General features: G+C 42.7%; 1 protein-coding gene across 3 annotated transcripts; it reads right to left on the bottom strand.

Moving 5' to 3' along the window:
* Positions 1–979: 979 nt before the first annotated feature.
* On the bottom strand, positions 980–23785 carry snx16 (sorting nexin 16). 3 transcript variants are annotated; one of them, XM_014157450.2, is made up of 8 exons: positions 23629–23784; positions 21765–22420; positions 19309–19395; positions 12713–12861; positions 12112–12181; positions 9273–9409; positions 9034–9165; positions 980–4685 (listed from the first exon to the last, which is right to left on the bottom strand). In XM_014157450.2, the coding sequence occupies exons 2-8, from the start codon at positions 22236–22238 to the stop codon at positions 4568–4570; spliced, it is 1167 nt and encodes a 388-aa protein (XP_014012925.1). In that variant the 5' UTR covers positions 22239–22420; positions 23629–23784; the 3' UTR covers positions 980–4567. The 3 variants fall into 3 exon arrangements, with proteins under 3 accessions (XP_014012925.1, XP_014012926.1, XP_045558090.1); XM_014157451.2 differs by having other exon boundaries at positions 21765–22366; positions 23629–23783; XM_045702134.1 differs by lacking the exon at positions 980–4685 and having other exon boundaries at positions 9030–9165; positions 23629–23785.
* Positions 23786–23903: the final 118 nt, after the last annotated feature.

Here is a 23903-nt window from a genome sequence, read left to right on the forward strand (position 1 = left end):
TTTGTATTCACTAGTCCTAGCTGATGAGAATCATACCCATAACATGATGCAACCACCACCATACTTGAAAATATGAAGAGTGGTACTCAGTCAGGTGCTGTGTTGGATTTTCCCCAAACATAATGCTTTGTATTCAGGACATAAAGTTAATTCCTTTGCCACATTTTTAGCAGTTTTACTTTATTTCCTTAATGCAAACAGGATTCATGTTTTTGAATATTTTTATTCTGTACAGGCTTCCCTTCTTTTCACTCTGTCATTTAGATTAGTATTGTGGAGTAACTACAATGTTACTCAGTTTTCTCCTGTCACAGCCATTAAACACCAACTGTTTTAAAGTCACCATTGGCCTCATGGTGAAATCCCTGAGCGATTTCCTTCCTCTCCGGCAACTGAGTTAGGAAGGACGTCTGTATCTTTGTAGTGACTGGGTGTAATGACAGACCATCCAAAATGTAATTAATAACTCAATGTCTGCTTTTTAATTTTTACCTATCTACCTATAGGTGCCCTTCTTTGCAAGGCATTAGAAAACCTCCCTGGTCTTAGTGGTTGAATCTGTGTTTGAAATTCACTGCTCGACTGAGGGACCTTACAGATAATTGTGTGTGTGGGGTACAGATGAGGTAGTCAATCAAAAATCATGTTAAACACTAGTATTTCACAGTGTCCATGCAACTTGTGACTTGATAAGCACATTTTTACTCCTTAATGTATTTAGGCATGCCATAACAAAAGGGTTGAATACTTAACTGAAATGTCTTGAGTCTTTCATTTGTAATAAAACATTTCTAAAAACATAATTGCACTTTGACATTATGGGGTATTGTGTGTAGGCCAGTGACACAAAATATCAAGTTAATCCAATTTTAAATCTTGGCTGTAACACAGCATGTGGAAAATGTCAAGGGGTTGGAATACTTTCTGAAGGAACACACTGAAATACATAGTATACAGAGATGAGGAAGAACTGATTAAATATGTTTCATGTTTTTCCATTGAAAAAGATTTATTGTCTTTTGAAAAGGTCACGCATGAAAGGATCATGGCTGCATAAAGACAAGTCATTGTTCTGAACAGAACCCAACTAACAGGCCACAGTTTAGAAAAAACAAAACCCACATGTCATTTGACCATTTATCCCAGATAAACTGTATGCATAATATCACCAAAACAAAACATGGATATCACCAAATGATCACTAAAAGAGAATCGCAGGATTTAGTAGTTGTCCACAAACAGCTATGTAGTGGAAAATGCTTGACCTTAAAGTAATTATGAGGTTTGATCCATCCTGTCTAACAAACATATTTTTGGGGGTGAACTATTCCTTTAAGCAAACAAAATGATTCCAACAACAAATCGTATTGATTTTAATAACATAGTTGTTACATACCAGCCACAGTTCATACTTGATTTTGTCCACAGGACACTAACCATGTGTTCAACTTTAATGTGACACTAAAACTAGTTGAAAACGAAAGGAAATGTAATTTAAACCTCTTTGCCCATCAAAATAATTCTATGATCTTTTTTTCCTCTTCACATTTCACACTAAAATCTATGGAGCTAAAAGTGGACTAGAGCAATATCAAAAGCAAGTGGCAGAAACTCAAGGCACTTCAAATTAGTTTCAGAGGGACTACACAAATATGTGGGATGAACATTGAGCCAAAATCAACCACAAGTAATATGGAAAGCTACGCAGTGTGTATGAAAGAAACAACAAAAGAAACAGAAAAGGCACTCTGCTTCAAATAAGCTGCTATAAAATGGAGGCTATGCTAACCAAGCTAGCAACATGCTCCTATGTCATACAGTACATACATAAAGTGCATCATACAGCCACTACTGGCCAAGTCCCAAACATAAACTCTACAATAGAGATAGGAGCTAAAGCGGTCTGTGAAAGCTCAGCTCATAGCAAGAAACAAAACACACCGAAATGTGACATTTTGAGAAATGGTGTACTCACAGTCCATTGTACTATACACAGAGTGCACAAAACATTAAGAACACCTGCTCTTTCCATGACCTACTGCCTTGGTGAATCCAGGTGAACGCTATGATCCCTTATTGATGTCACCTGTTAAATCCACTTCAAATCAGTGTAGCTGAAGAGAGGAGACAGGTTAAAGAAGGATTTTTAAGCCTAGAGACATTGATTGTGTGTGCACCATTCAGGGAGGTGAATGGGTAAGACAAAATATTTAAATGCCTTTGAACGGGGTATGGGAGTAGGTGCCAGTCTCACTGGTTTGTGTCAAGAACAGCAATGCTGCTGGGTTTTTCACACCGTGAATCAAGAATGGTCCACCACTTAAAGGACACAAAGCCAACTTGACACAACTGTGGGAAGCATTGGAGTCAGCATCCCTGTGGAACGCTTTCGACACCTTGTAGAGTTCATGCCCCGACAAATTGAGGCTGTTCTGAGGGCAAAAAGGGGTGCAACTCAATATTAGGAAGGTGTTCTTAATGTTCTGTCCACTAAGTGTATTCATTGTACTGTATTGAGTGTTGCTTTTTGGGATGTTTGAGTACACTCAACAATGTCAACTAGTGCTCAGATTATGGCTTATCGTGATTTTGAGTGTGGTCAATTTATTCTCTCTCGCATGCATTCACAAAGACAAAGTGACATTCACAAGGGAGGCGGAACCATAGAATGGAATCCCTAATTCTAGTTCTAGGATTGGAATACCCGTAGTTCACAGGCAGTGATGAGGTCAGTGATAGTGGTCTGGTAAGTTTGAGGAAACCGATTCCATGCGCTCAGGGGTCATTCTGCTCAACGTTGATATATTCATGATTCCATCCACCAATCATATCAGCATGTATCAGTGGACCAACAAAAATGATGTTTTGTCCTTTTGAACGTGAATAGCAGAGCAATATACATATACAGTATCTCTATATGACTCTGGCATGTAGCATTCAGCCACATTTGTCTGGCTTCAATGGGTTTCTTCTGCTAATGTATTTAGGTAAAATACATTTCTTAGTGTAGAATGTAGGTTAATATGGGCATAAAAGATGTGATTTCATGGAATGTGGGACTGACATGATAAACAAGAGGTGTCTGAATGCTAAGGATGCCAATGCTCTCTCCAACGGGGCCCGTAGACTGATATGTTAAGGTTCACTCTGTGTTTAGACCTTCACAGAGATGACGTGGTTTAGTAGTGCAAGCAACGCATGACATCAAACATAACGGGGGCAAAATCAACAAAATGTCAGTTCAACAATGTGTAGGGTCAAAAATCTAAACTATCACAGAACCAAAATAACACACAAACACATGGAATCATGTATTTGATGTACCACCCCCACAAATACTTTCTGTTCTACTTTTGTTGAAGATGCTGTATGCCAGATCGGCAGTATAAAGCAATGAAATGTGACTACAAGGACAATATTAGTAGACAAGCTAAAATACATATGAGCTCTATTATTCTCCAAATATCTGCCAACCCCCCATAACAGCCTTGACCTTTATAGTAACAGGAAATTACATGTTAATCCCCGCCATCTTGAACACTTGATCGCCTGCCAGAATATTCCCATGCGCCAGTCCTTGTCCAGTCATCGTCTGTGGCCATACCTGCTATAGCCACAGGGTGGTGCTGTTTCGCTGATGCAGAGGTGCTGTAGTGGTCAACTTATGTGAGGTTCCATTTCTCTGTCTATGGATTTTCATATGGTTCATCATATTGCAAGACCCAATTATCCAATCTGCTTTAAGGTGGTGGTGGAGTCCCTCTCCCTCTACAGGTTTTGGTTGTGTCTGAAAAGGCACCCTATCGGCTATTCAGTGCACTACTTTTGAGCAGGACCCATATGGCTCTGTTCTAAAGAGGGTGTCATTTCAGACACATCCACTCTTTGGCTGGGAGACCACAGGATCTGGGGGCTCTGGAAACCTGTTTCGTACAGATAAGGTGTGGACCCAACTAACCCCAAGAACTAAACTAATGAGCTACAGTACTAGCTACAGTTACCAGTTCATTAGATGTATGCATTCCTCCTACGTGGTCTGGTTGCACCATTCTGAGGTGGATGTATTGTCTTCAAGCTTTGATTAGCAAATTGACTAGGTGAATCTGAGGACTGTCCTCAGTAAAAAAAAAAAAACTTTTGTTTCATAGTAAAGTGTCCCTGCAAGGTCCCTCAATTACTCGATCCACAACTTCATGGGGACAATTAACCATTGAAGGAGTGTTACGGGATAAAGTGTCCCTACTCTGCTCCTGTCAGTATCCTTGAGTCCAGTCAGAATAACTGGCAGCTGAGAAGACCTGGGGGTGTTACTGAATAAAGTGCCCCCATCCAATTCATATTCTCTCTGAAAAACAGTGGCCAGGGTCTGTGGAAGTCTAAATGAGCAGCAAGGCAGGGGGTTGATCAACTATCCTGCCAACAAACTAAACGATGTTGGGGGGGGGATCACGTCCAAAGCCCCACCCTCAGAATGTTTCAGTCCCAAGATCCTTGAGTAACAGTGATCACAGTCATGAAGGAGGGAGGGGGGGTGGATTGAGGGAAGAGCAGAGTTGTCCCCGGTGGCTCAGTGCTCCAGCCGAGCATCACACACCTGGGTCACCTCGATGACGGGCGGAGAGCTGCCTGTGGCAGGCCCACACCAACACCCTGAGAGACGCAGAGACTGGTGGGCCTCACACTTCCTGGAGAGACAGAGAGAGGGGAAAATTGAAAAGATAGAAAAGGTGGCATGAATAGATGGACCAGTGTAGGTCGAGAGAAGAGGGGATGAACATTTCAACAAAACATATCTCACTGATAAAAGACAGTGGTAACACATTGAGAAACACCAGAAGTAGTACCGAGACCATCACTGCAGATGTGAAACGAACTAGAAGTAAATACTCTGGAGTAAAGACGCACATGGTGGCCCACAGGTCAGTCAGAAGACAGACAAATGGTACTAGACACCATTATCACGCTTAACAACCGGACACCAGAGAGCGAAGGGAAACTTCAACACTAAGAGATCAACACAGGCCCAAATGACACAGCAACACCGGGGTAGACTAGGAAACAGGTAGAAGACATGGAACAACATGGACCAGGGTACATAGTGGGTGTGGCAGCGAAGGACAGCATACATGATACCATATGATGTGAAGTATTCAGCACCTCCAACTACTGCCCTCTATCTCAGATAGGGGCTGCACAGCTGTGTAACATGGAGGGAAAAACACAAAGGAAGGATACGGTCAAGGTCATTCAACTAAGACCGAAACCACCCTGCTGTCGCCACCAAGCCATCTACTGCACGTCCACATAGTCTGCCTCTGCAATTAACCACACACAGCCCTTTAGACCAGGGATCATCAACTATACTGAACAAAAACATAAATGCAACAATTTCAAAAGGTTTTACTTAGTTACAGTTCATATAAGGAAATCAGTCAATTGAAATAAATTCATTAGGCCCTAACCTATGGATTTCACATGATTGGAAATACAGATATGCATCCGTTGGTCACAGATACCTTAAATAAAAAAGTAAGGGTGTGGATCAGAAAACCAGTCAGTATCTGGTGTGACCAACATGCAGCGCGACACATCTCCTTTCTCATAGAGTTAATCAGGCTGTTGATTGTGGCCTGTGGAATGTTGTCCCACTCCTCCTCAATGGCGGTGTGAAGTTGCTGGATATTGGCGACAACTTGAACACGCTGTGGTACACATCAATCCAGAGCATTCTAAACATGCTCAACGGGTGACATGTCTGGTGAATATGCAGGCCATGGAAGAACGGACATTTTCAGCTTCCAGGAATTGTGTACAGATCCGTGCGACATGGGGCCGTGCACTATCATGCTGAAACATGAGATGACGGTGGATGACAGGTACAACAATGGGTCTTAGGATCTCGTCACGACATCTCTGTGCATTCAAATTGCCATCGATAAAATTGCAATTGTGTTCGTTGCCTGTAACTTATGCCTGACAATACTATAACCCCATTGCCACCATGACATCAGCAAATGTCTCGCCCACACGACGCCATACACATGGTGTGGTTGTGAGGCCGGGTGGACGTACTGACAAATTCTCTGAAATGACATTGGAGGTGGCTTTTGGTAGAGAAATTAACAGCTCTTGTGGACGTTCCTGCAGTCAGCACGCCAATTACACGTAACCTCAAAACTTGAGACATTCTGTGGCATTGCGTTGTGTGACAAAACTGCACATTTTAGAGTCAGCTTCTTGATATGCCACACCTGTCAGGTGGATGGATTATCTTGGCAAAGGATAAATGAACACTAACAGGGATGTAAACTAATTTGTGCACAAAATTTGAGTGGAATAAGCTTTTTGTGCAAATGGAACATTTCTGGGAGCTTATTTCAGCTGATGAAACACGGGACCAACACGTTTATATTTTTGTTCAGTGCAGATTCAGCCGCGGCCCAATTTCTTATTGAGCAGATGATCAGGGGGCCGAAACATAATTACGAATATTTCGTAGACTGCAAATTGACCGCAAGAAACCCAAACAGATATAATATGACTAAAACAATCATTTCAATCCTTGTTTACATTTGTATATGATCACATAAATAGTACCAGTCAAAGGTTTGGACACACCTGCTTAGTCAAGGGTTTTTCTTTATTTTTACCGTTTTCTACATTGTAGAATAATAGTGAAGACATCAAAACTTTGAATTTAACACATATGGAATCATGTAGCAACCAACAAAAAAAAAAGTGTTAAACAAATCAAAATATATTTTATCTTCAAAGTAGCCAACCTTTGCATTGATGACAGCTTGAACACTCTTGGCATTCTCTCAACCAGTTTCACCTGGAATGCGTTTCCAACAGTCTTGAAGGAGTTCCCACATATGCTGAGCCCTTGTTGGCTGCTTTTCTTTCACTATGCGGTCCAACTCATCCCAAACCATCTCAATTGGGTTGAGGTCGGGTGATTGTGGAGGCCAGGTCATCTGATGCGGCACTCCATCCCTCTCTTTCTTTGTCAAATAGCCCTTACACAGCCTGGAGATGTGTTGGGCCATTGTCTTGTTGAAAAACAAATGATAGTCCCACTAAGTGCAAACCAGATGGGATGACGTATCGTTGCAGAATGCTGTGGTAGCCATGCTGGTTAAGTGTGCCTTGAATTCTAAATAAAAATCACAGACAGTGTCACCAGCAAAGCACCCCCACACCATCACACCTCTTCCATGCTTCACGGTGGGAAACACACATGCGCAGATCATCCGTTCACCTACTCTGCATCTCACAAAGACAAAGCGGTTGGAACCAAAAATCTCAAATTTGGACTAATCAGACCAAAGGACAGATTTCTCGTGTTCCTTGGCTCAAGCAAGTCTCTTCTTATTATTGGTGTCCTTTAGTAGTAGTTTCTTTGCAGCAATTTAACCATGAAGGCCTGATTCACGCCGTCTCCTCTGAACAGTTAATGTTGACGTGTGTCTGTTACTTGAATTCTGTGAAGCATTTATTTGAGCTGCAATTTCTGAGGCTGGTAACTCTAATGAACGTATCCTCTGCAGCAGAGGTAACTCTGGGTCTTCCTTTCCTGTGGCGGTCCTCATGAGAGCCAGTTTCATCATAGCGCTTGATGGTTTTTGCGACTGCACAAAGTTCTTGAAATTTTCCGGATTGACTGACCTTCATGTATTAAAGTAATGATGGACTGTCGTTTCTCTTTGCTTATCTGAGCTGCTCTTGCCATAATAAGGACTTGGTCTTTTACCAAATAGGGATATCTTCTGTATACCACCTCTACCTTGTCACAACCCAACTGATTGGCTCAAACACATTAAGGAAAGAAATTCCACAAATTAACAAGGCACACCTGTTAATTGAAATGCATTCCAGGTGACTACCTCAAGAAGCTGGGTGAGAGAATGCCAAGAGTGTGCAAAGCTGTCATCTCCAATATATTTTGATTTGTTTAACACTTTTTTGGTTACGACATGATTCCATATGTTATTTTATAGTTTTCATTTCTTCACTATTATTCTACAATGTAGAAAATAGTAAAAATAAAGAAAAACCCTTGAATGAGTAGGTGTGTCAAAACTTTTGACTGGTACTGCATCTCTCTATTATGCGTAGAAATACTATGGAACAGATTTCTCAAATTAAAATCACTTGGAGCTGATTTGCTGGTGTTTTTAGTCTTTTATGTCCAATAATTAAAAATACAATTTTGGGGGGCAAAGGAAATCCCTCACAGGCCAAAATTGGTATAGTATTTATATGGTTCAAGGCCCATTCCTGTCTGAGGTTTAATGTCAAGTCAATTAAATAAAATGTCCAGTCTGGTCTGTAATCAATATCTCTTATCCGATTAGCCGACTGAGGCAGCCACCCGATGTCTTTCCTTTCCCAACCACTAAACACAGCTCTGTCGGTTCTGCAATCCTCAAGGCTTTGTCATTTCTCATTGGACAACTATTGAGGAGACACACTATGGCTTGATATGACAGATATTAGTTAATAGTTGATATTTTACAATGCAGCTAGCTACCTTCACTACTTCACTAGCATTAGGAAAATTATGTTAGGAGGGTGGGGGTTGCTGTTTTCAAAGGCTTTGAAGGTCATTTCTGTTTTTGAAAGTGAATGCTCTGGGGGAGGGGATAGAGAAGGATGCCGCTTTAAAGAGACACTCCAGCAAAAATCAGCTAACGGCAGTTGAAGTTCAAGTCACAAGCACAGTTCACTTTGAGGAGATTGATTGTGATGGCCACTGTCATAACAGGTGGCATGATGCCAGCTGGTCTTCAGGAAGAGGGGTTGATCATTTGAAAAGACAGCTAACTGAATGAAGGGAGTTTGAGCATTACACAAAAGGGCTCCTCGATGCGAGTGTGCGTGTAGTGCAGTGAAAAATCAGTTATGAGTAAGAAAACCCCGGAACCCCATCAGGCCATGGTTGTGAATAGTGTCTTGAATAATTAAAATCGGGGCAATGTTAACTTACGGGATATAGTGAAACCTTGGATTGTGTGTGTGTGTGTGTCTTACCCGTTCTCGTCTGACATAATGTCCTGGTCTGCCTCGGCGGTTGATGACTCCACGTCTCCATCTGCATCTACGCTGCTATCACTGCCCTGAGCTGACAACCCACTCTGGCTCTCTGGGGTCAGAGACTCCCCGCTGTAACGCGTGCACACACACACACACAAAAAATCTGTTACACACCCTAGAAACACAAGCCATGTAACACAATTGCAGTAAACCTGTGTGTGTCTGTTGTTCAGTACTTGAGGCGCTTCTCCAGAAGGTGGATGTGACGTTCCTTCTCCTCCAGTCTCTTCTTGAGGGAGCTAATCTCTCTCTGCTTCTCAACCAGCTCTTTCTGCAGACGATAGTTACTCTCCTCCAGAGTCTCACAGAATGCCTGGTGGGGGGGATGGGGGGGGAGCGAGAGAGAGACAGACACTGAGTTATGAAAACGTGACAGGACAACAACTGACATGGCAGAAAAAACTTGAGTTGGGTAAGTTGAGCCAAAGGGATAGTTGTTACTAGGAAACCATACACAAAACGTATAATTTGACCAAATATTTAGGAAGAGGTCATCATTTTATGGAGTCTGTGAAGGAAGAAACCACATGGAAAAAGTGGTAAACAAGTTAGGTCCAAAAAACTGATATTCACCAAGTCAAATTAATCTATTGTGTTAGAGGTTTCATGATGCTAAAGAGATCATTTTAAGATTGTTCTATACATCAGTTGGGGTCTCTATAAAATAGAATATGAGGTACTTAACCTAGCATGAAAGTTATCCATCCTTGTAGCTGTGTGGGCTAATATTAGAGGTCGACCGATTAATCGGAATGGCCGATTAATTAGGGCCGATTTCAAGTTTTCATAACAATCGGTAATCGGTATTTTTGGCCACCGATTTGCCAAATTTTTTTTGAAACCTTTATTTAACTAGGCAAGTCAGTTAAAAACAAATTCTTATTTTCAATGACGGCCTAGGAACGGTGGGTTAACTGCCTTGTTCAGGGGCAGAACGACAGATTTTTACCATGTCAGCTTGGGGATGCAACCTTACGTTAACTAGCCCAACGCTCTAACCACCTGCTTTACGTTGCCAAGGTAAGTTGCTAGCTAGCATTAAACTTATCTTATAAAAAAAACAATCAATCAATCATAAACACTAGTTAACTACACATGGTTGATGATATTACTAGTTTATCTAGCCTGTCCTGCTTTGCATATAATCGATGTGGTGCGAAAAAGGACTGTCTTTGCTCCGACGTGTACCTAACCATACACATCAATGTCTTTCTTAAAATCAATACACAGAAGTATATATTTTTAAACCTGCATATTTAGCTAAAAGAAATCCAGGTTAGCAGGCAATATTAACCAGGTGAAATTGTGTCAGTTCTCTTGCGTTCGTTGCACGCAGAATCAGGGTATACAGAATCTGGCTCGTTGCAAACTAATTTGCCAGAATTTTACGGAACTATGAAATAACATTGTAGGTTGTGCGATGTAACAGGAATATTTAGACTTATGGATGCCACCCGTTTGATAAAATACGCAACGGTTCCGTATGTCACTGAAAGAATGTTTTCGAGATGATAGTTTCCGGATTTGACCATATTAATGACCTAAGGTTTATTATATTATAGTTAAGTCTATGATTTGATATTTGATAGAGCAGTCTGACTGAGCGGTGGTAGGCAGCAGCAGGCTCGTAATAGTCAAAGGTATATGGTTTAGAGAGAAATAGTCGACGCGTCATAATTCCTGTAATAACTTGCGGCTGAACTTGAAAGGGGTTCCTTCGTTATTTTACCGTTCATGTCTTCCATAGAGAATGTCTTGATCTACTTCAAATAAGGTCTGTGTTTTGTGCTTAAACCGCCTCGGCGTTTTGATACCCGTGTAAATCTCACTAGGTAACGTTTGTCAACATATTTTCATAAATCCACTCTACAAAAAAAATTATTGTCGCTTATATTGATCAGAGTTAAATCCTATCCTACACAGTTATAAAATTGGCAAGATGGTGTAAGCCTAAACCAAACACAGACCTTATTTTAAGTTAATCTAAAAATATCCTATGGACTAAATGAAGGAACCGCTTTTCAGATTTTGCTAGAAGGTGTCATGGGAATTATGACTCGCACTTTGGTAGTCAATTCTTACCATGCCCATTATTAAAATAGGATTTCCTGCATATAGAAATTACAGTTTTTGTTTTCAGCATTCATCACAGGTAACTTAAACTCTATTTTTATTATTCAAACAGTTGAGAGTATTGGCCTCCTAAACAGACTCTTCAGTATCGTTGTCACTTCAGAGCTGTGTGTGTGTGTGTGTGTGTGTGTGTGTATATATAGACATATAAAAAAAATTAAAAATCACAATAATAACTGGCCGATTAGTCGGTATCGGCCTCTTTGGCCCTCCAATAATCGGTATTGGGGTTGAAAAATCATAATCGGTCGACCTCTAGCTAATATAGTTTAAATGTTTGCCTTGGGGTAATTTGGGCCAATGGTTGAGCCAGTTGCAAGTTGAGCAAATTGAAGTGTTTTCTTCCCAGGGGTAATTCAAGGCATTATCGCTGGGATATGAGGTAACAACAGGGCCTAAGGGTTTAAGTGTATAAAATTATTAAAAAGACAAAAAAGCGATTGTATTGAATTGTGTTAAGGAAGCAAAGATAGACATGGTTTTAAAAAGGTAGTGGTTATATTTCATTCAGTACAGAAATTTGTAGGAGGCTTAACTTACCCTGTCCCGCGGCTCAATTTACCCCACTCTCACCTAGTGGAGCACGTAGAGGAGAGGAAGCCAAATCCTAATCCACCACTAACCAAAGACTGTAAAACTATTCTAATGACAGTTATGCTAATGGTTGTATATACTAATTAGATGTGGTGCTGGCATCGGAGGTTCATTCCAGATAGAGAACAACAAAGCCTGTCCCAAATTACTCCCAGGATTATGGGTCACAGAAACAAACACTGCAGAAACTGGATTGAACTGGTCTCGTTTGGGTCTACGTGACTTCTCAATAGGCTTTTGTGAAAGTCTACCTCAAGTTGCATGCTGGTAACAGAAGATCAGTCTTACCCGACTCTCCTCCAGACTGTCAAAAGGACCTGGCGGATCATCTAAACACAGGAACTCTCGCACTGCTATGCTGTTAAAGAGACAAGGAAAGACAAAAAGAGTTTTAATAACCAACAGGAACTTACTTATCTTTCCATACCAACCAAGCAACCTCAGGGTACTCACACACAATCCCCTAAAAGACAGTATCTATGATGGACTGGGTATTGGTTTTGCTGTCTATGTCACCAGTATTGGCACCAAGGAAACTAGACAAGGTATTAGAAAAAGTTTGTAATTACAATGCTAAATACAGTTACTGTGTAATGTATGCTTTTAACCTTGACTACATAACTCTAATATAGCCTAATTAAAAGTGTGTGTAGATACATTCAACTGGTTCCATAGACATGCATTGTTGTTGGCCAGGTGCTAAGTCTGTCTCAGGTCATGGGCAACCAGCAAGTCCATCAGTAAACTCAAGGCTGTGTGTGTGTGTGTGTGTGTGTGTGTGTGTGTGTGTGTGTGTAAGAAACCTCAGGGCACTTGAGGTTTGCACTGCATGATGAGGCATGTTCACGCAGACAGGCACACAGACACGTGCACAGACACGCGCACGCACCAGTTGGCAATGTCTTTGTGTGCCACCAGGTTCTGTAGGAAGGCCTGCAGGCCCAGCTGTCTGTCCTCTAGGAAGTCAGAGTTGTAGTTGTCTTTGAACCAGCGCTTTGGAGGCAGAGACAGTCTGAACCCTGGGAACATCTCCTTCAGCTGAAACTCACACACAGAGACAGGTTGGGCAGGGGAAAAGCAACACTGATACACACACACGACATCTTAAAAACACACACATTACACACTGTACAAACAAACACACGTACAAAAACACACACGGAAAAGAGAGACGAAGAAGCACGGGCCAATTATCGCATTTAACACCACGAATACACCCTGAACAAATGTAACATCACATGGTTTGTTATGACCAGGAAAACCAAACAAGGCCTGTTTGCTCAACAGGGACGGGAGGGGCTTGAGTTATTGAGCTTTCAAAAACACATCCATGTCAACTCTGGAAAAACTCTTCAAACAATTTTCCCAAATTCCGGTTTACAAGTACAGCACATCCAGCCCAGTGTTCATCCCGTTAGGCCAGTGCCTTTATTCACAAATCAGAGTTGGAGTGCTGATCTTAGATCAGTTTTTAAACACATTTTAAATCATAAATAAGCCTGATCCTAGATCAGCAGTCTTACTTTGAGTCTTTGTGAATAGGTGTCCAGATTGGTTAGTTATCTCCTCTAAAGAAAGATAAAGAGAGAGAGACCACAGGAATGGCAGTGCAGCCTGTCCACAGCCTCCGTATGTCTGATGGGGGGTGTAGCCTTTTCCTATCCCACCCCAGGCTACTGTGTCTAGTAGCAAAACCGGATATGTAGGCATATAGTCAGCATTTAGCCTTCTGTAGTCTGTTTTATTACTAGAAATATTTCTAACAGAAAAATGTAGTAGCCCATCTAAGGGCATTGTTGGCAGTGTGCTGACTTGAAACGATAGACTAGATTTAAGAAAAGAGTTGATGATATGGACGTCACATGAAGCACTTCAGCTGTAAGACTTTTATGAAGTGAATGATTATTATACCTAATCCACATAGCATTTCTCCCCTTGTCTAACTCTGACCTGTCCTGCTAGGAGTTGGCTTCCTGTGGCTGGCTAGACAAAGCTCCTGCTGCTGTTGTTGTTTGTGGAACACTGGCTCTTTGTGTGCTGGGGGGGGAGGCAGAAGGGATTCACTTCATTTCTGTATTACTCTCCAACACAAAAGATCTACTCCCACAATACTGACGATTACAGGCAGTCTCGCCCGCAGTACTGACGATTACAGGCAGTCTCGCCCGCAGTACTGACGATTACAGGCAGTCTCGCCCGCAGTACTGACGATTACAGGCAGTCTCGCCCGCAGTACTGACGATTACAGGCAGTCTCGCCCGCAGTACTGACGATTACAGGCAGTCTCTCCCGCAGTACTGACGATTACAGGCAGTCTCTCCCGCAGTACTGACGATTACAGGCAGTCTCTCCCGCAGTACTGACGATTACAGGCAGTCTCTCCCGCAGTACTGACGATTACAGGCAGTCTCTCCCGCAGTACTGACGATTACAGGCAGTCTCTCCCGCAGTACTGACGATTACAGGCAGTCTCTCCCGCAGTACTGACGATTACAGGCAGTCTCTCCCGCAGTACTGACGATTACAGGCAGTCTCTCCCGCAGTACTGACGATTACAGGCAGTCTCTCCCGCAGTACTGACGATTACAGGCAGTCTCTCCCGCAGTACTGACGATTACAGGCAGTCTCTCCCGCAGTACTGACGATTACAGGCAGTCTCTCCCGCAGTACTGACGATTACAGGCAGTCTCTCCCGCAGTACTGACGATTACAGGCAGTCTCTCCCGCAGTACTGATGATTACAGATGGTCTCTCCCGCAGTACTGACGATTACAGATGGTCTCTCCCGCAGTACTGACGATTACAGATGGTCTCTCCCGCAGTACTGACGATTACAGGCGGTCTCTCCCGCAGTACTGACGATTACAGGCGGTCTCTCCCGCAGTACTGACGATTACAGATGGTCTCTCCCGCAGTACTGACGATTACAGGCGGTCTCTCCCGCAGTACTGACGATTACAGGCGGTCTCTCCCGCAGTACTGACGATTACAGATGGTCTCTCCCGCAGTACTGACGATTACAGGCGGTCTCTCCCGCAGTACTGACGATTACAGATGGTCTCTCCCACAGTACTGATGATTACAGATGGTCTCTCCCACAGTACTGACGATTACAGATGGTCTCTCCCACAGTACTGACGATTACAGATGGTCTCTCCCGCAGTACTGATGATTACAGATGGTCTCTCCCACAGTACTGATGATTACAGATGGTCTCTCCCACAGTCGTGAGATGGTGCTGCTTTACGGGCTCCTGACCAATTCTGCTATTTTGTGTTTCTTTTTTTTTTGTAGATAATGTCTCGGACATAATTTCCTACCACCGAACACACCTTCTGGACATTAGAAAAGCAATCACTAAACTCAATTTGGATGACAATTTCTACTTCCACGAGTTGGCAGCTCTGGATGCAGTGTTGCCATGATACCGAAATGTTTACTTCGATACCAGGTTTAGTATCACAATACGCGACACCAAAACAATACCACAAATATAGGCATATTGGCCAAAGTCATAGAATGGCACTTGATCCAGACAGATCAAGATCATTACATTTGACATTTTAGAATTGTTGATAAATGCATTAATTAATCAAACAATCAATTTGTATGTGTTCTTTTACCAATCTAGCTACATAAGAACATAAGTAATAATTTATTTGAATGGTAAATCTCTATTGATAAACTGGGCAAATCAAGATGTAGCCTATTCACAATACAGGTGAATGCATGTGTGACCCACCACCAGGATTCAGTCCTATGTAGCAAAAATTTGAAATAGTATTTTTTACATTGGATAAAAGTAGAGACTCAGAGCTAGAAAACGGTATTTCAAACACTGCAGTTGAGGAACAATGGGAAAGTAATTCTGCTTTGAAAGTTGATAAACTTGTAACCCCACTTTAGAGAAAATGGCCCTTGGATGTTTTGGTACACCTACTAAGGAGCTTTTGTCTACACCCATTCAGCATCATTCACACCGTCTTAAGCCTTGGCCCTACCAATCTCTTTAATGGTTTCACATGTGAGGGCCTGTGCTAAACAGTAAGGTAGTGAGGTAGACAACCAAAGATTTCAAGACTAAAAGTGGTAAAAGTAGTTGCCTACAATAAGGAAAAACTCCAGGTAAAAATACACTATCTAGTCCTTGGCCTATATCATATGACGACTTTGGTGCAAGTTATGTTCTTCACATTACCATCTCTGGTAAAACACACACAATATAAAATATAATCTAAATGTATTTGTTAAATGCACAGCACAGAAAGTGGAAACGGTACAGTTCACACTGACAGTGGCGGGTGCAGAAAGTAGCACATCGTGCTCGGGTAGCCGATGTGAGTAAGACTTTCCCACCTGGACAAGAGGAACACCTACAGCGTGCGTGCATCATCCCCTTCTGACTCCAACACCATCATTAAGTTTGCTGACGACACAACGGTGGTAGGCCTGATGGCCTACAGGGAGGAGGTCAGTGACTTGGCAGTGCAGTGCCAGGACAACAACCTCTCCCTCAACCTCAGCAAGACAAAGGAGTTGATCGTGCACACAGTAGGAAACGGAGGGCCGAGCATGCCTCCATCCACATTGACACGGCTGTAGTGGAGCAGGTTGAGAGCTTCAAGTTCCTCGGTATCCACATCACTAAGGAATTAACATGGTCCACACACACCAACACAGTTGTGAAGAAAGCACGACAACACCTCTTCCCCCTCAGGAGGCTGAACATATTTGGCATGGGCCCTCAGATCCTCAAAGAGTTCAACAGCTGGACCATTGAGAGCATCTTGACTAGCTGCATCACCGCTTGGTATGGCAACTGTGTGGCATCCGACCGCAAGGCACTAGAGGGTAGTGCATTAGGCCCAGTACATCACTGGAGCCGAGCTCCCTGCCATCAAGGACCTCTATACCACGCGGGGTCAGAGGAAGGCCCTAAAAATTGTCAGACTCCAGCCACCCAAGTCACAGACTGTCCTCTCTGCTACTGCATGGAAAGTGTTATCGATGCACCAAATCTGTAACCAACAGGACACTGAACAGCTTTTACCTCCAAGCCATAAGACTGCTAAATAGTTAACCAAATAGCTACCTGGAATATCTACATTGAACTCTTGACTCAACACATATGCTGCTGCTACGGTTTATTACCTATCCTGGTGCCTAGTCAATTTACCCCTATCTATATGTACGTATTAGAGGTCGACCGATTAAATCGGAATGGCCGATTAATTAGGGCCGATTTCAAGTTTTCATAACAAATTGGTAAATCGGTATTTTTGGCCACCGATTAAAAAAAAACAAAAAAAGTATACTTTTTTTTTTTACACCTTTATTTAACTAGGCAAGTCAGATTAAGAACACATTCTTATTTTCAATGACGGCCTAGGAACGGGGGTTAACTGTCTTGTTCAGGGGGGATTCGTTTTTGCAACCTTGGTTACTAGTCCAACGCTCTAACCACCTGCCTTACATTGCACTCCACAAGGAGCCTGCATGGCAGGCTGACTACCTGTTACGCGAGGGCAGCAAGAAGCCAAGGTAAGTTGCTAGCTAGCATTAAACTTATCTTATAAAAAAACAATCAATCTTAACATAATCACTAGTTAAACTAGTAATATCATCAACCATGTGTAGTTATATAACGTGTCCTGCGTTGCATATAATCGATGCGGTGCCTGTTAATTTATCATTGAATCATAGCCTACTTCGCCAAACGGGTGTTGATTTAACAAGCGCGTTTGCGAAAAAAAGCACTGTCGTTGCACCAATGTGTACCTAACCATAAACATCAATGCCTTTCTTTAAAATCAATAAACAAGTATATACTTTTAAACCGGCATACCGTAAATTCCGGACTATAAGCCGCAACTTTTTTTCCCAGGCTTTGAACCTCGCGGCTTAAACAATGACGCGGCTAATATATGGATTTTTCCCGCTTTCAAATTTTTTTTCTCCAAAAAAACACATTCTGTGACGTGCTCAGTTTTTTGGCGGCATGAAGCTTTCATTAGACCAATGAAATTGCCGAACGGGTTAAGGTCAAACTACTTTTTTGTTTACTGTTTAGATTAAATCGAGCGCTCTCAAACTTCCCATCATTCTGATTACGGTAGTCATTTTGTCACCCTCATCATGGCAAAGACACGGAGAAATGCATATGATGCAGCTTTCAAGTTGAAGGCGATTGATCTGGCTGTTGGAAAAGGAAATAGAGCTGCTGCACGGGAGCTTGGTCTTAATGAGTCGAGGATAAGACGTTGGAAACAGCAGCGTGAGGTATTGACGCAAAAAGACAACTAAAGCTTACTGCTAATTATTTTTTTTTGTTACAAGCCGTGTTTCGTTAAAGCCTATTTATTTTTGTTACAAGGCGTGTTTCGTTAAAGCCTGTGTAAAGTTCATTTGTTTCAATGTACCGGTAGCCAGAGCGAATTTACGAAAGCACCCGAATGTCCATTGAGAATGCACAACGACGATAGCTTTTAGCTAAACTAAGACTGCCGGGAATAATCAAATCAATAAACGTTGGGTAGTTTACCTATAGTTAATCTACTGGCAAGTTTGATGTATTATTAGCCAACTAACATTAGGTAGCTAGCTAACATACCGGTACATACTGCTGTAATGATATGCTATGTGGTTCGTAAGGACAGCGTAGCTAACAAATTGTCAGCCAACATAACGTGTAAGGTAACTTGTTTGAAAAGAAAATGTTGAACAATGTAATGACTTAACATTCGTCATAATTAGATAAAGCAATGAATTTGTATCCAATCCTGTTGTACTGTGGCAGCATATTTTCCGCCATTTTCTTGTATCTGTATTATGAGCCCTAAAGTACGGAAATAGTGTCCTCTGCGTGTATACTTCATATTTTGGCGAATTTAGTACGACATCAGGGAACTTTTGGTATATTAACTATATCCATACATGACCAATAAGCATACTATATACTCAATTCAAGTCAAAGATTGTATGGTACGTGCGGTTAGTATGCGTATTCGAACACATCTATTGTTTCTCCTATAATACTGAGTATAACCCTGTCTCTCCCACAGTACTGAGAACTGTCCCTCCATGAGAGAATCTACAGCCATAAACACATATTGTGTCAGGGCAATTGAGCACTGGATAGGCCTACATTATTGACAACAGTAATAGGGTTTGTTACTTAGACTATTCAGATGGGGTACAGATCAGGAAAAGTGGAAACTAGGGCATGTGTGTGATAGCGAAGGGTTATGTCACATGGATGAGTAGTATGCTAGCTAGCATACTACTCACCCAATGATGTCATAGACGGTAAATTAAGAAGCCATTGTGAATCATGACACAACACTGCCTTTGAGTTTAGATAGCGGGCCATTTTTGACATACAGAGGATAGTTACTCCACCCTAATGTATTCATCAGACAAACCTTTTCTCCTATGAGGCCCAAGACAGTCCCTGGGAGGAGTAACTATCCTCGAGTGAGGACGTACCTTGTCGTTGAGTCTGGAGAAGTCAGTGTATCTTCTGAAAACCACCCAACTCTCATTCTGAGTCTTCCTCACCAGGACCTTATACACCTGCAGCAGGAGGAGACCAAACACACGTTAACAGCTCACCTTTGACCTTATGATAGCAGTTATCTTATATTCAATTACAGTCATCGATTAACAATGTTTCCTTCAAAACCACAGCAGCACAGTGCGCCGGAGACTGAATCTGAACCTAACAGAGATGTATTTTCTCAATATTAGCAAAGACATATAGTAGAAGCTTAGTAATACCAAGAGACAAAGACAATATGGATGTGAGCTTGCTTTTTAGAAGAGCCTACCTTCTCCCTTTCATAACTAATGTCTTTTTAAGAAAGTCAGACGTTTAGCATATATTCTATCTCTGACCCCGTTCAGGCATTTCAAACCACAGGCACTCAGAACACACTGCCTGCGTCATGAATGGCACCATATTCCCTAAATAGTGCACTACTTGGGCCCTGGTCAAAAGTAGTGCACTATATAGGATACCATTTTGGAGTTAAACTAAGCCGTTGTGTACTTGTTGCAAATGATGCAGTCTATTTTAGATAGCGTTAAAGGAAAGCAGTGGGAATGCAGAAGCCATTTTAGGAGTGAGTTAATTACTGGACTTGACCTTTAAATCAATGACTGAAGTCTTCAGCAGCATATTCTGATTCCTCTTAATTAAAGTGCTGCTGGAGAGGGAAATTACAACGCCTGTTTGAGTGGAAGGGGCAGTACACTGCCACTGCAGTACCAATCTGCAACTAGGCTAGATCATGAATACAACTTGAAGCCATGAGCAGCAAACACTTTATACAATAGTGTTAGGCCTTCAATACAATTAATGCTGCAAACTATAAATGAGAGAGAAGAATGTAGAATGTGACTCAATTGCTTTGAGTCAAATCCTTATACTGCTGTATCATCGTCCATCTGTACTGGATGAGAGGGATGCAGGGGGTTAACAAATGGTAATTGATGGCAGGGCTGATGTACTGAGATCATGATCAGCATGACTTCACATTCCAACACATCCCTCAGTCGCTACTAATAACCTCCAGCAGCTCCCACACCTCCTGCCATGACGTTGCCACTTTTGGCAGGCGGCTGGCGTTAATAATCTGTTCCTGATCCAATGGTACCTCCATCTCCCTAACACTCCTAAACATCTGTCTAGACAGCAGGAACAGTACATGGCTTCTAATCCCATCTATGGGAACAAATACAGGGGGAGAAGGCAGACCACAGACAATCCAGACTACAGGCTATCCATTGACAACAGAGTGACTATGCGTAGACTACAGACTATCCACAGTCACAGAAACTATCCACAGCGATCTATAGCGTCATTTGGTTTGTGAGTGTTGACTAGATCTTAGCCACCTGGGATAAACTCTAAACACACAGGAAACAGGAGATCGCCTGGGGGGGGGGGCTGGCTGGCATCGACCATCATGAGCTAGATTTGGGGACACGACAGTCAGGAAACAAACAGACTAGCCCTGACAGACCATGATAAATGAATGGTAATGTAGCCTAACTAAAGCCAACTGGTCATTTGTGCCACTTGGTGCTTAGCCCAGAGCTTAAAGGGATACTTCGGGATTTTGGCAATGAGTTCCTATATCTACTTCCCCAGAGTGAGATGAACTTGTGGATATGATTTTTATTTCTCTGTGTCCAGTATGAAAGAAGTTAGAGTTAGTTTTGTGAGACAATGCTAACTAGCATTAGCACAATGACTGGAAGTCTATGGGTATCTGCTAGCATGCCAAAATCTCACAGTATCCCTTTAAAAGTTCCAGTAATGACATTAACAACATTCCCAACAAGTCCAGGCATCAAAACAGAAAGGAAGGATATTTCAAATGACTTGCAACTTGGGAAAAAGTGGTTAAAATAAGGACTAAATGTTTGCTGACTAGTTGAGTTTGGCATATAGCTTCCTTCTGGCCCTGTCTTCCTGGCATGTTTGAATTGCATAGCTTGGTCCCAGAACCGTGCTATCAAGCCAACTCCTTGCATGACAATGATCTAGGACCAAGCTAAGAATTCTCTCTCTCTCTCTCTCACACACACTCTCTCTCTCTCACACACACACTCTCTCTCTCTCACACACACACTCTCTCTCTCTCACACACACTCTCTCTCTCTCACACACTCTCTCTCTCTCACACACTCTCTCTCTCACACACTCTCTCTCTCACACACTCTCTCTCTCACACACTCTCTCTCACACACACTCTCTCTCACACACACTCTCTCTCTCACACACACTCTCTCTCTCACACACACTCTCTCTCTCACACACACTCTCTCTCTCACACACTCTCTCTCTCACACACTCTCTCTCACACACACTCTCTCTCACACACTCTCTCTCTCACACACTCTCTCTCTCACACACTCTCTCTCTCTCACACACTCACCGTCAACTTCGCCCGCTCCTCCATGACCTCGTAGCCCAGCACAGTGGGGGTGATGGGCCTCTCTTCCCAGGCTGAGGACCCTGTGATGGACCCTGGAGGTCCTGGTGGTGATTCCTGATCCGTGTTCGTCTGGGAGGAGGTGGAGTACTCCACCGTGGGGTCCAGCCCCAGCCCGTTCAGCCTGGCCCGGGTCACTGGGCTCTGACACTGCAACAGGGAGGGTGGAGAAGTGAAGCAGCAGCCTCTCTCTGAGCTCTGGGACCGAGGCCCTCCGACTCGATTCCCTCTCCTCCCAGGGTCACGGCCAGGGCCCAGGGTCTCATCCCCAGGGCCTCTAGTGGAGGAGGACTCAGAGCTGCTGGAGACACTGTTCAAAGATGAGGTCCTCTGAGGCCCCCGCCTGGGCTTCCCATTGGCCCCTAGCAGGGTCCTATCTCTGATGGAGACAGGTACAGGCACGAAGGGCGAGGACATCTGGCTGGGCTGTCAGTGTCCTCCCTCTGGTTGTCAGATACCCCAACCCTCCTCACCCACCTCTACCGCCAAACTCTTACTCTCACAGCCTTGCAAACTGGCAGGGCAGCAGGTCAGCATAGGAGGAGCTGGTGAAAAAAAAGACAGGGCTAGTACTCACTCTCGCTCTAGGATCCAGCACCCTATAAAAAAAATAGAGGATACAGAAAATAAAACTGACTTATCATCCCACCTTTTGCTTGCTGATCATAAGGAAGCAGCATACATTGATCATGTTATTGAATACAGTACTGTCCCCTGAATGAGGCCAACTATTTGCAAATTGCAACCAAGAGGCACATAAATTATTGATAAAGCCAGATGTCATTTATAATTGATAGATGTGTGGATGAGTGAAATGCATGGGGGGGGGGTCTAGGTGAGAATGGTCCCTTGCATGGTAAATAAGCTTTCATTCAGCCTGGAACTGTATTGATTGTCTGGTGTCTGTCTGACAGAGCTTCCTGCCAGTCAATGTTTGCATCGCAAATGACACCCTATTTCCTATATACTGCACTACTTTTGACCAGGGCCCATAGGTAATGCACTACAATGGAAACAGGGTGGCATTTGGTAAACACATAATGACAGAGCACTAATTGAGCATGGTAGAGTAAGTCAGTGGAGTGTGTCTGGTATTTATAGATTAAAGACAAGGCTTAAAATACATGTGACACAAATAAACATCCCAGACATATTGTGTTGCTGCAGAAAATGCATTATAAATCAATGTCTTCCTAGCTATGTCCTGGTTTGCTTTGTTCACAACAGCACACCACATAACTAGATAGCCACAGTGTTGTGTGTGTGTCTCTCTCACACACACACACACACACACACACACACACACACACACACACACACACACACACACAGTTAATTTAACCTCATAAGGAGCTTCATATTACAAGCCTTTGGACTATTTTATGTTTCCACACGGAAAAGTCAGGACCCAATTTTAGCTGCAGATGTGATCTTGCCTAACCCTGTGATGTGTAATGAGCTTCTTGTTGACTGTAAAACAGAACCCATGTAGGGAGGTGAAGAGTTGTAAACATGAAAGGCTCTCTCCATAATGAGGCGCCTTGGCTGAGTACTGATTGTTTAAAATGGCTAGCTTTTGTACACGCTGGAGCAAAGGTTACATCACTGAAAACGAGGTATAGTTAACACCGTCATTATTTAGCTAACTAACTTTCCATTTAATTCGCATAACAGCTATTCAGCAAGCTTATCACCTGGCTAGGCTAACGTTAGCTACTAGCTAGCTTCTAGCCCGTTAACGTTACCGCAGACACTTTTTGCTTGATTCAACAGCACAGAAGAACGAAAAGGGCATAACGTTACTCACCGCAGGATGTTCTCGCTCCACGTTCAGTTGCTTCATCATAGATGTTAACATTTCTGGCTGTTTATAGTGAAAGATATCATACTTGCTTTTGCCAACTGTCATACGCAAGACTAGTGTGCAACGCCGACGAGTCCCTCCAGAAAAAGTGGACGTCATCACGCATATGCCCTGACGCGCCAACAAATCAGAAAAAAATCATGGGTGTACAATAGTATTTTGCACAAAGAATTGAACTGAAGTGCACTAAGGACATTTCTGTTCAATCACTGCAAAAT

Source organism: Salmo salar, chromosome ssa19 (assembly GCF_905237065.1).
Source record: "Salmo salar chromosome ssa19, Ssal_v3.1, whole genome shotgun sequence".
Taxonomy (NCBI): domain Eukaryota; kingdom Metazoa; phylum Chordata; class Actinopteri; order Salmoniformes; family Salmonidae; genus Salmo; species Salmo salar.

What these genes read in the sequence shown, in the direction of transcription:
- snx16 (XM_014157450.2), bottom strand. Translation starts at nt 22,238, where the DNA reads ATGTCCTCGCCCTTCGTGCCTGTACCTGTCTCCATCAGAGATAGGACC. An exon ending in TCTCCAGACTCAACGACAAG is followed by an intron (nt 12,862 to 19,308) that starts GTACGTCCTCAC and finishes TGTGAGTTTCAG; the next exon opens with CTGAAGGAGATGTTCCCAGG. An exon ending in ACAGTCTGGAGGAGAGTCGG is followed by an intron (nt 9,410 to 12,111) that starts GTAAGACTGATC and finishes CCCCCCCACCAG; the next exon opens with GCATTCTGTGAGACTCTGGA.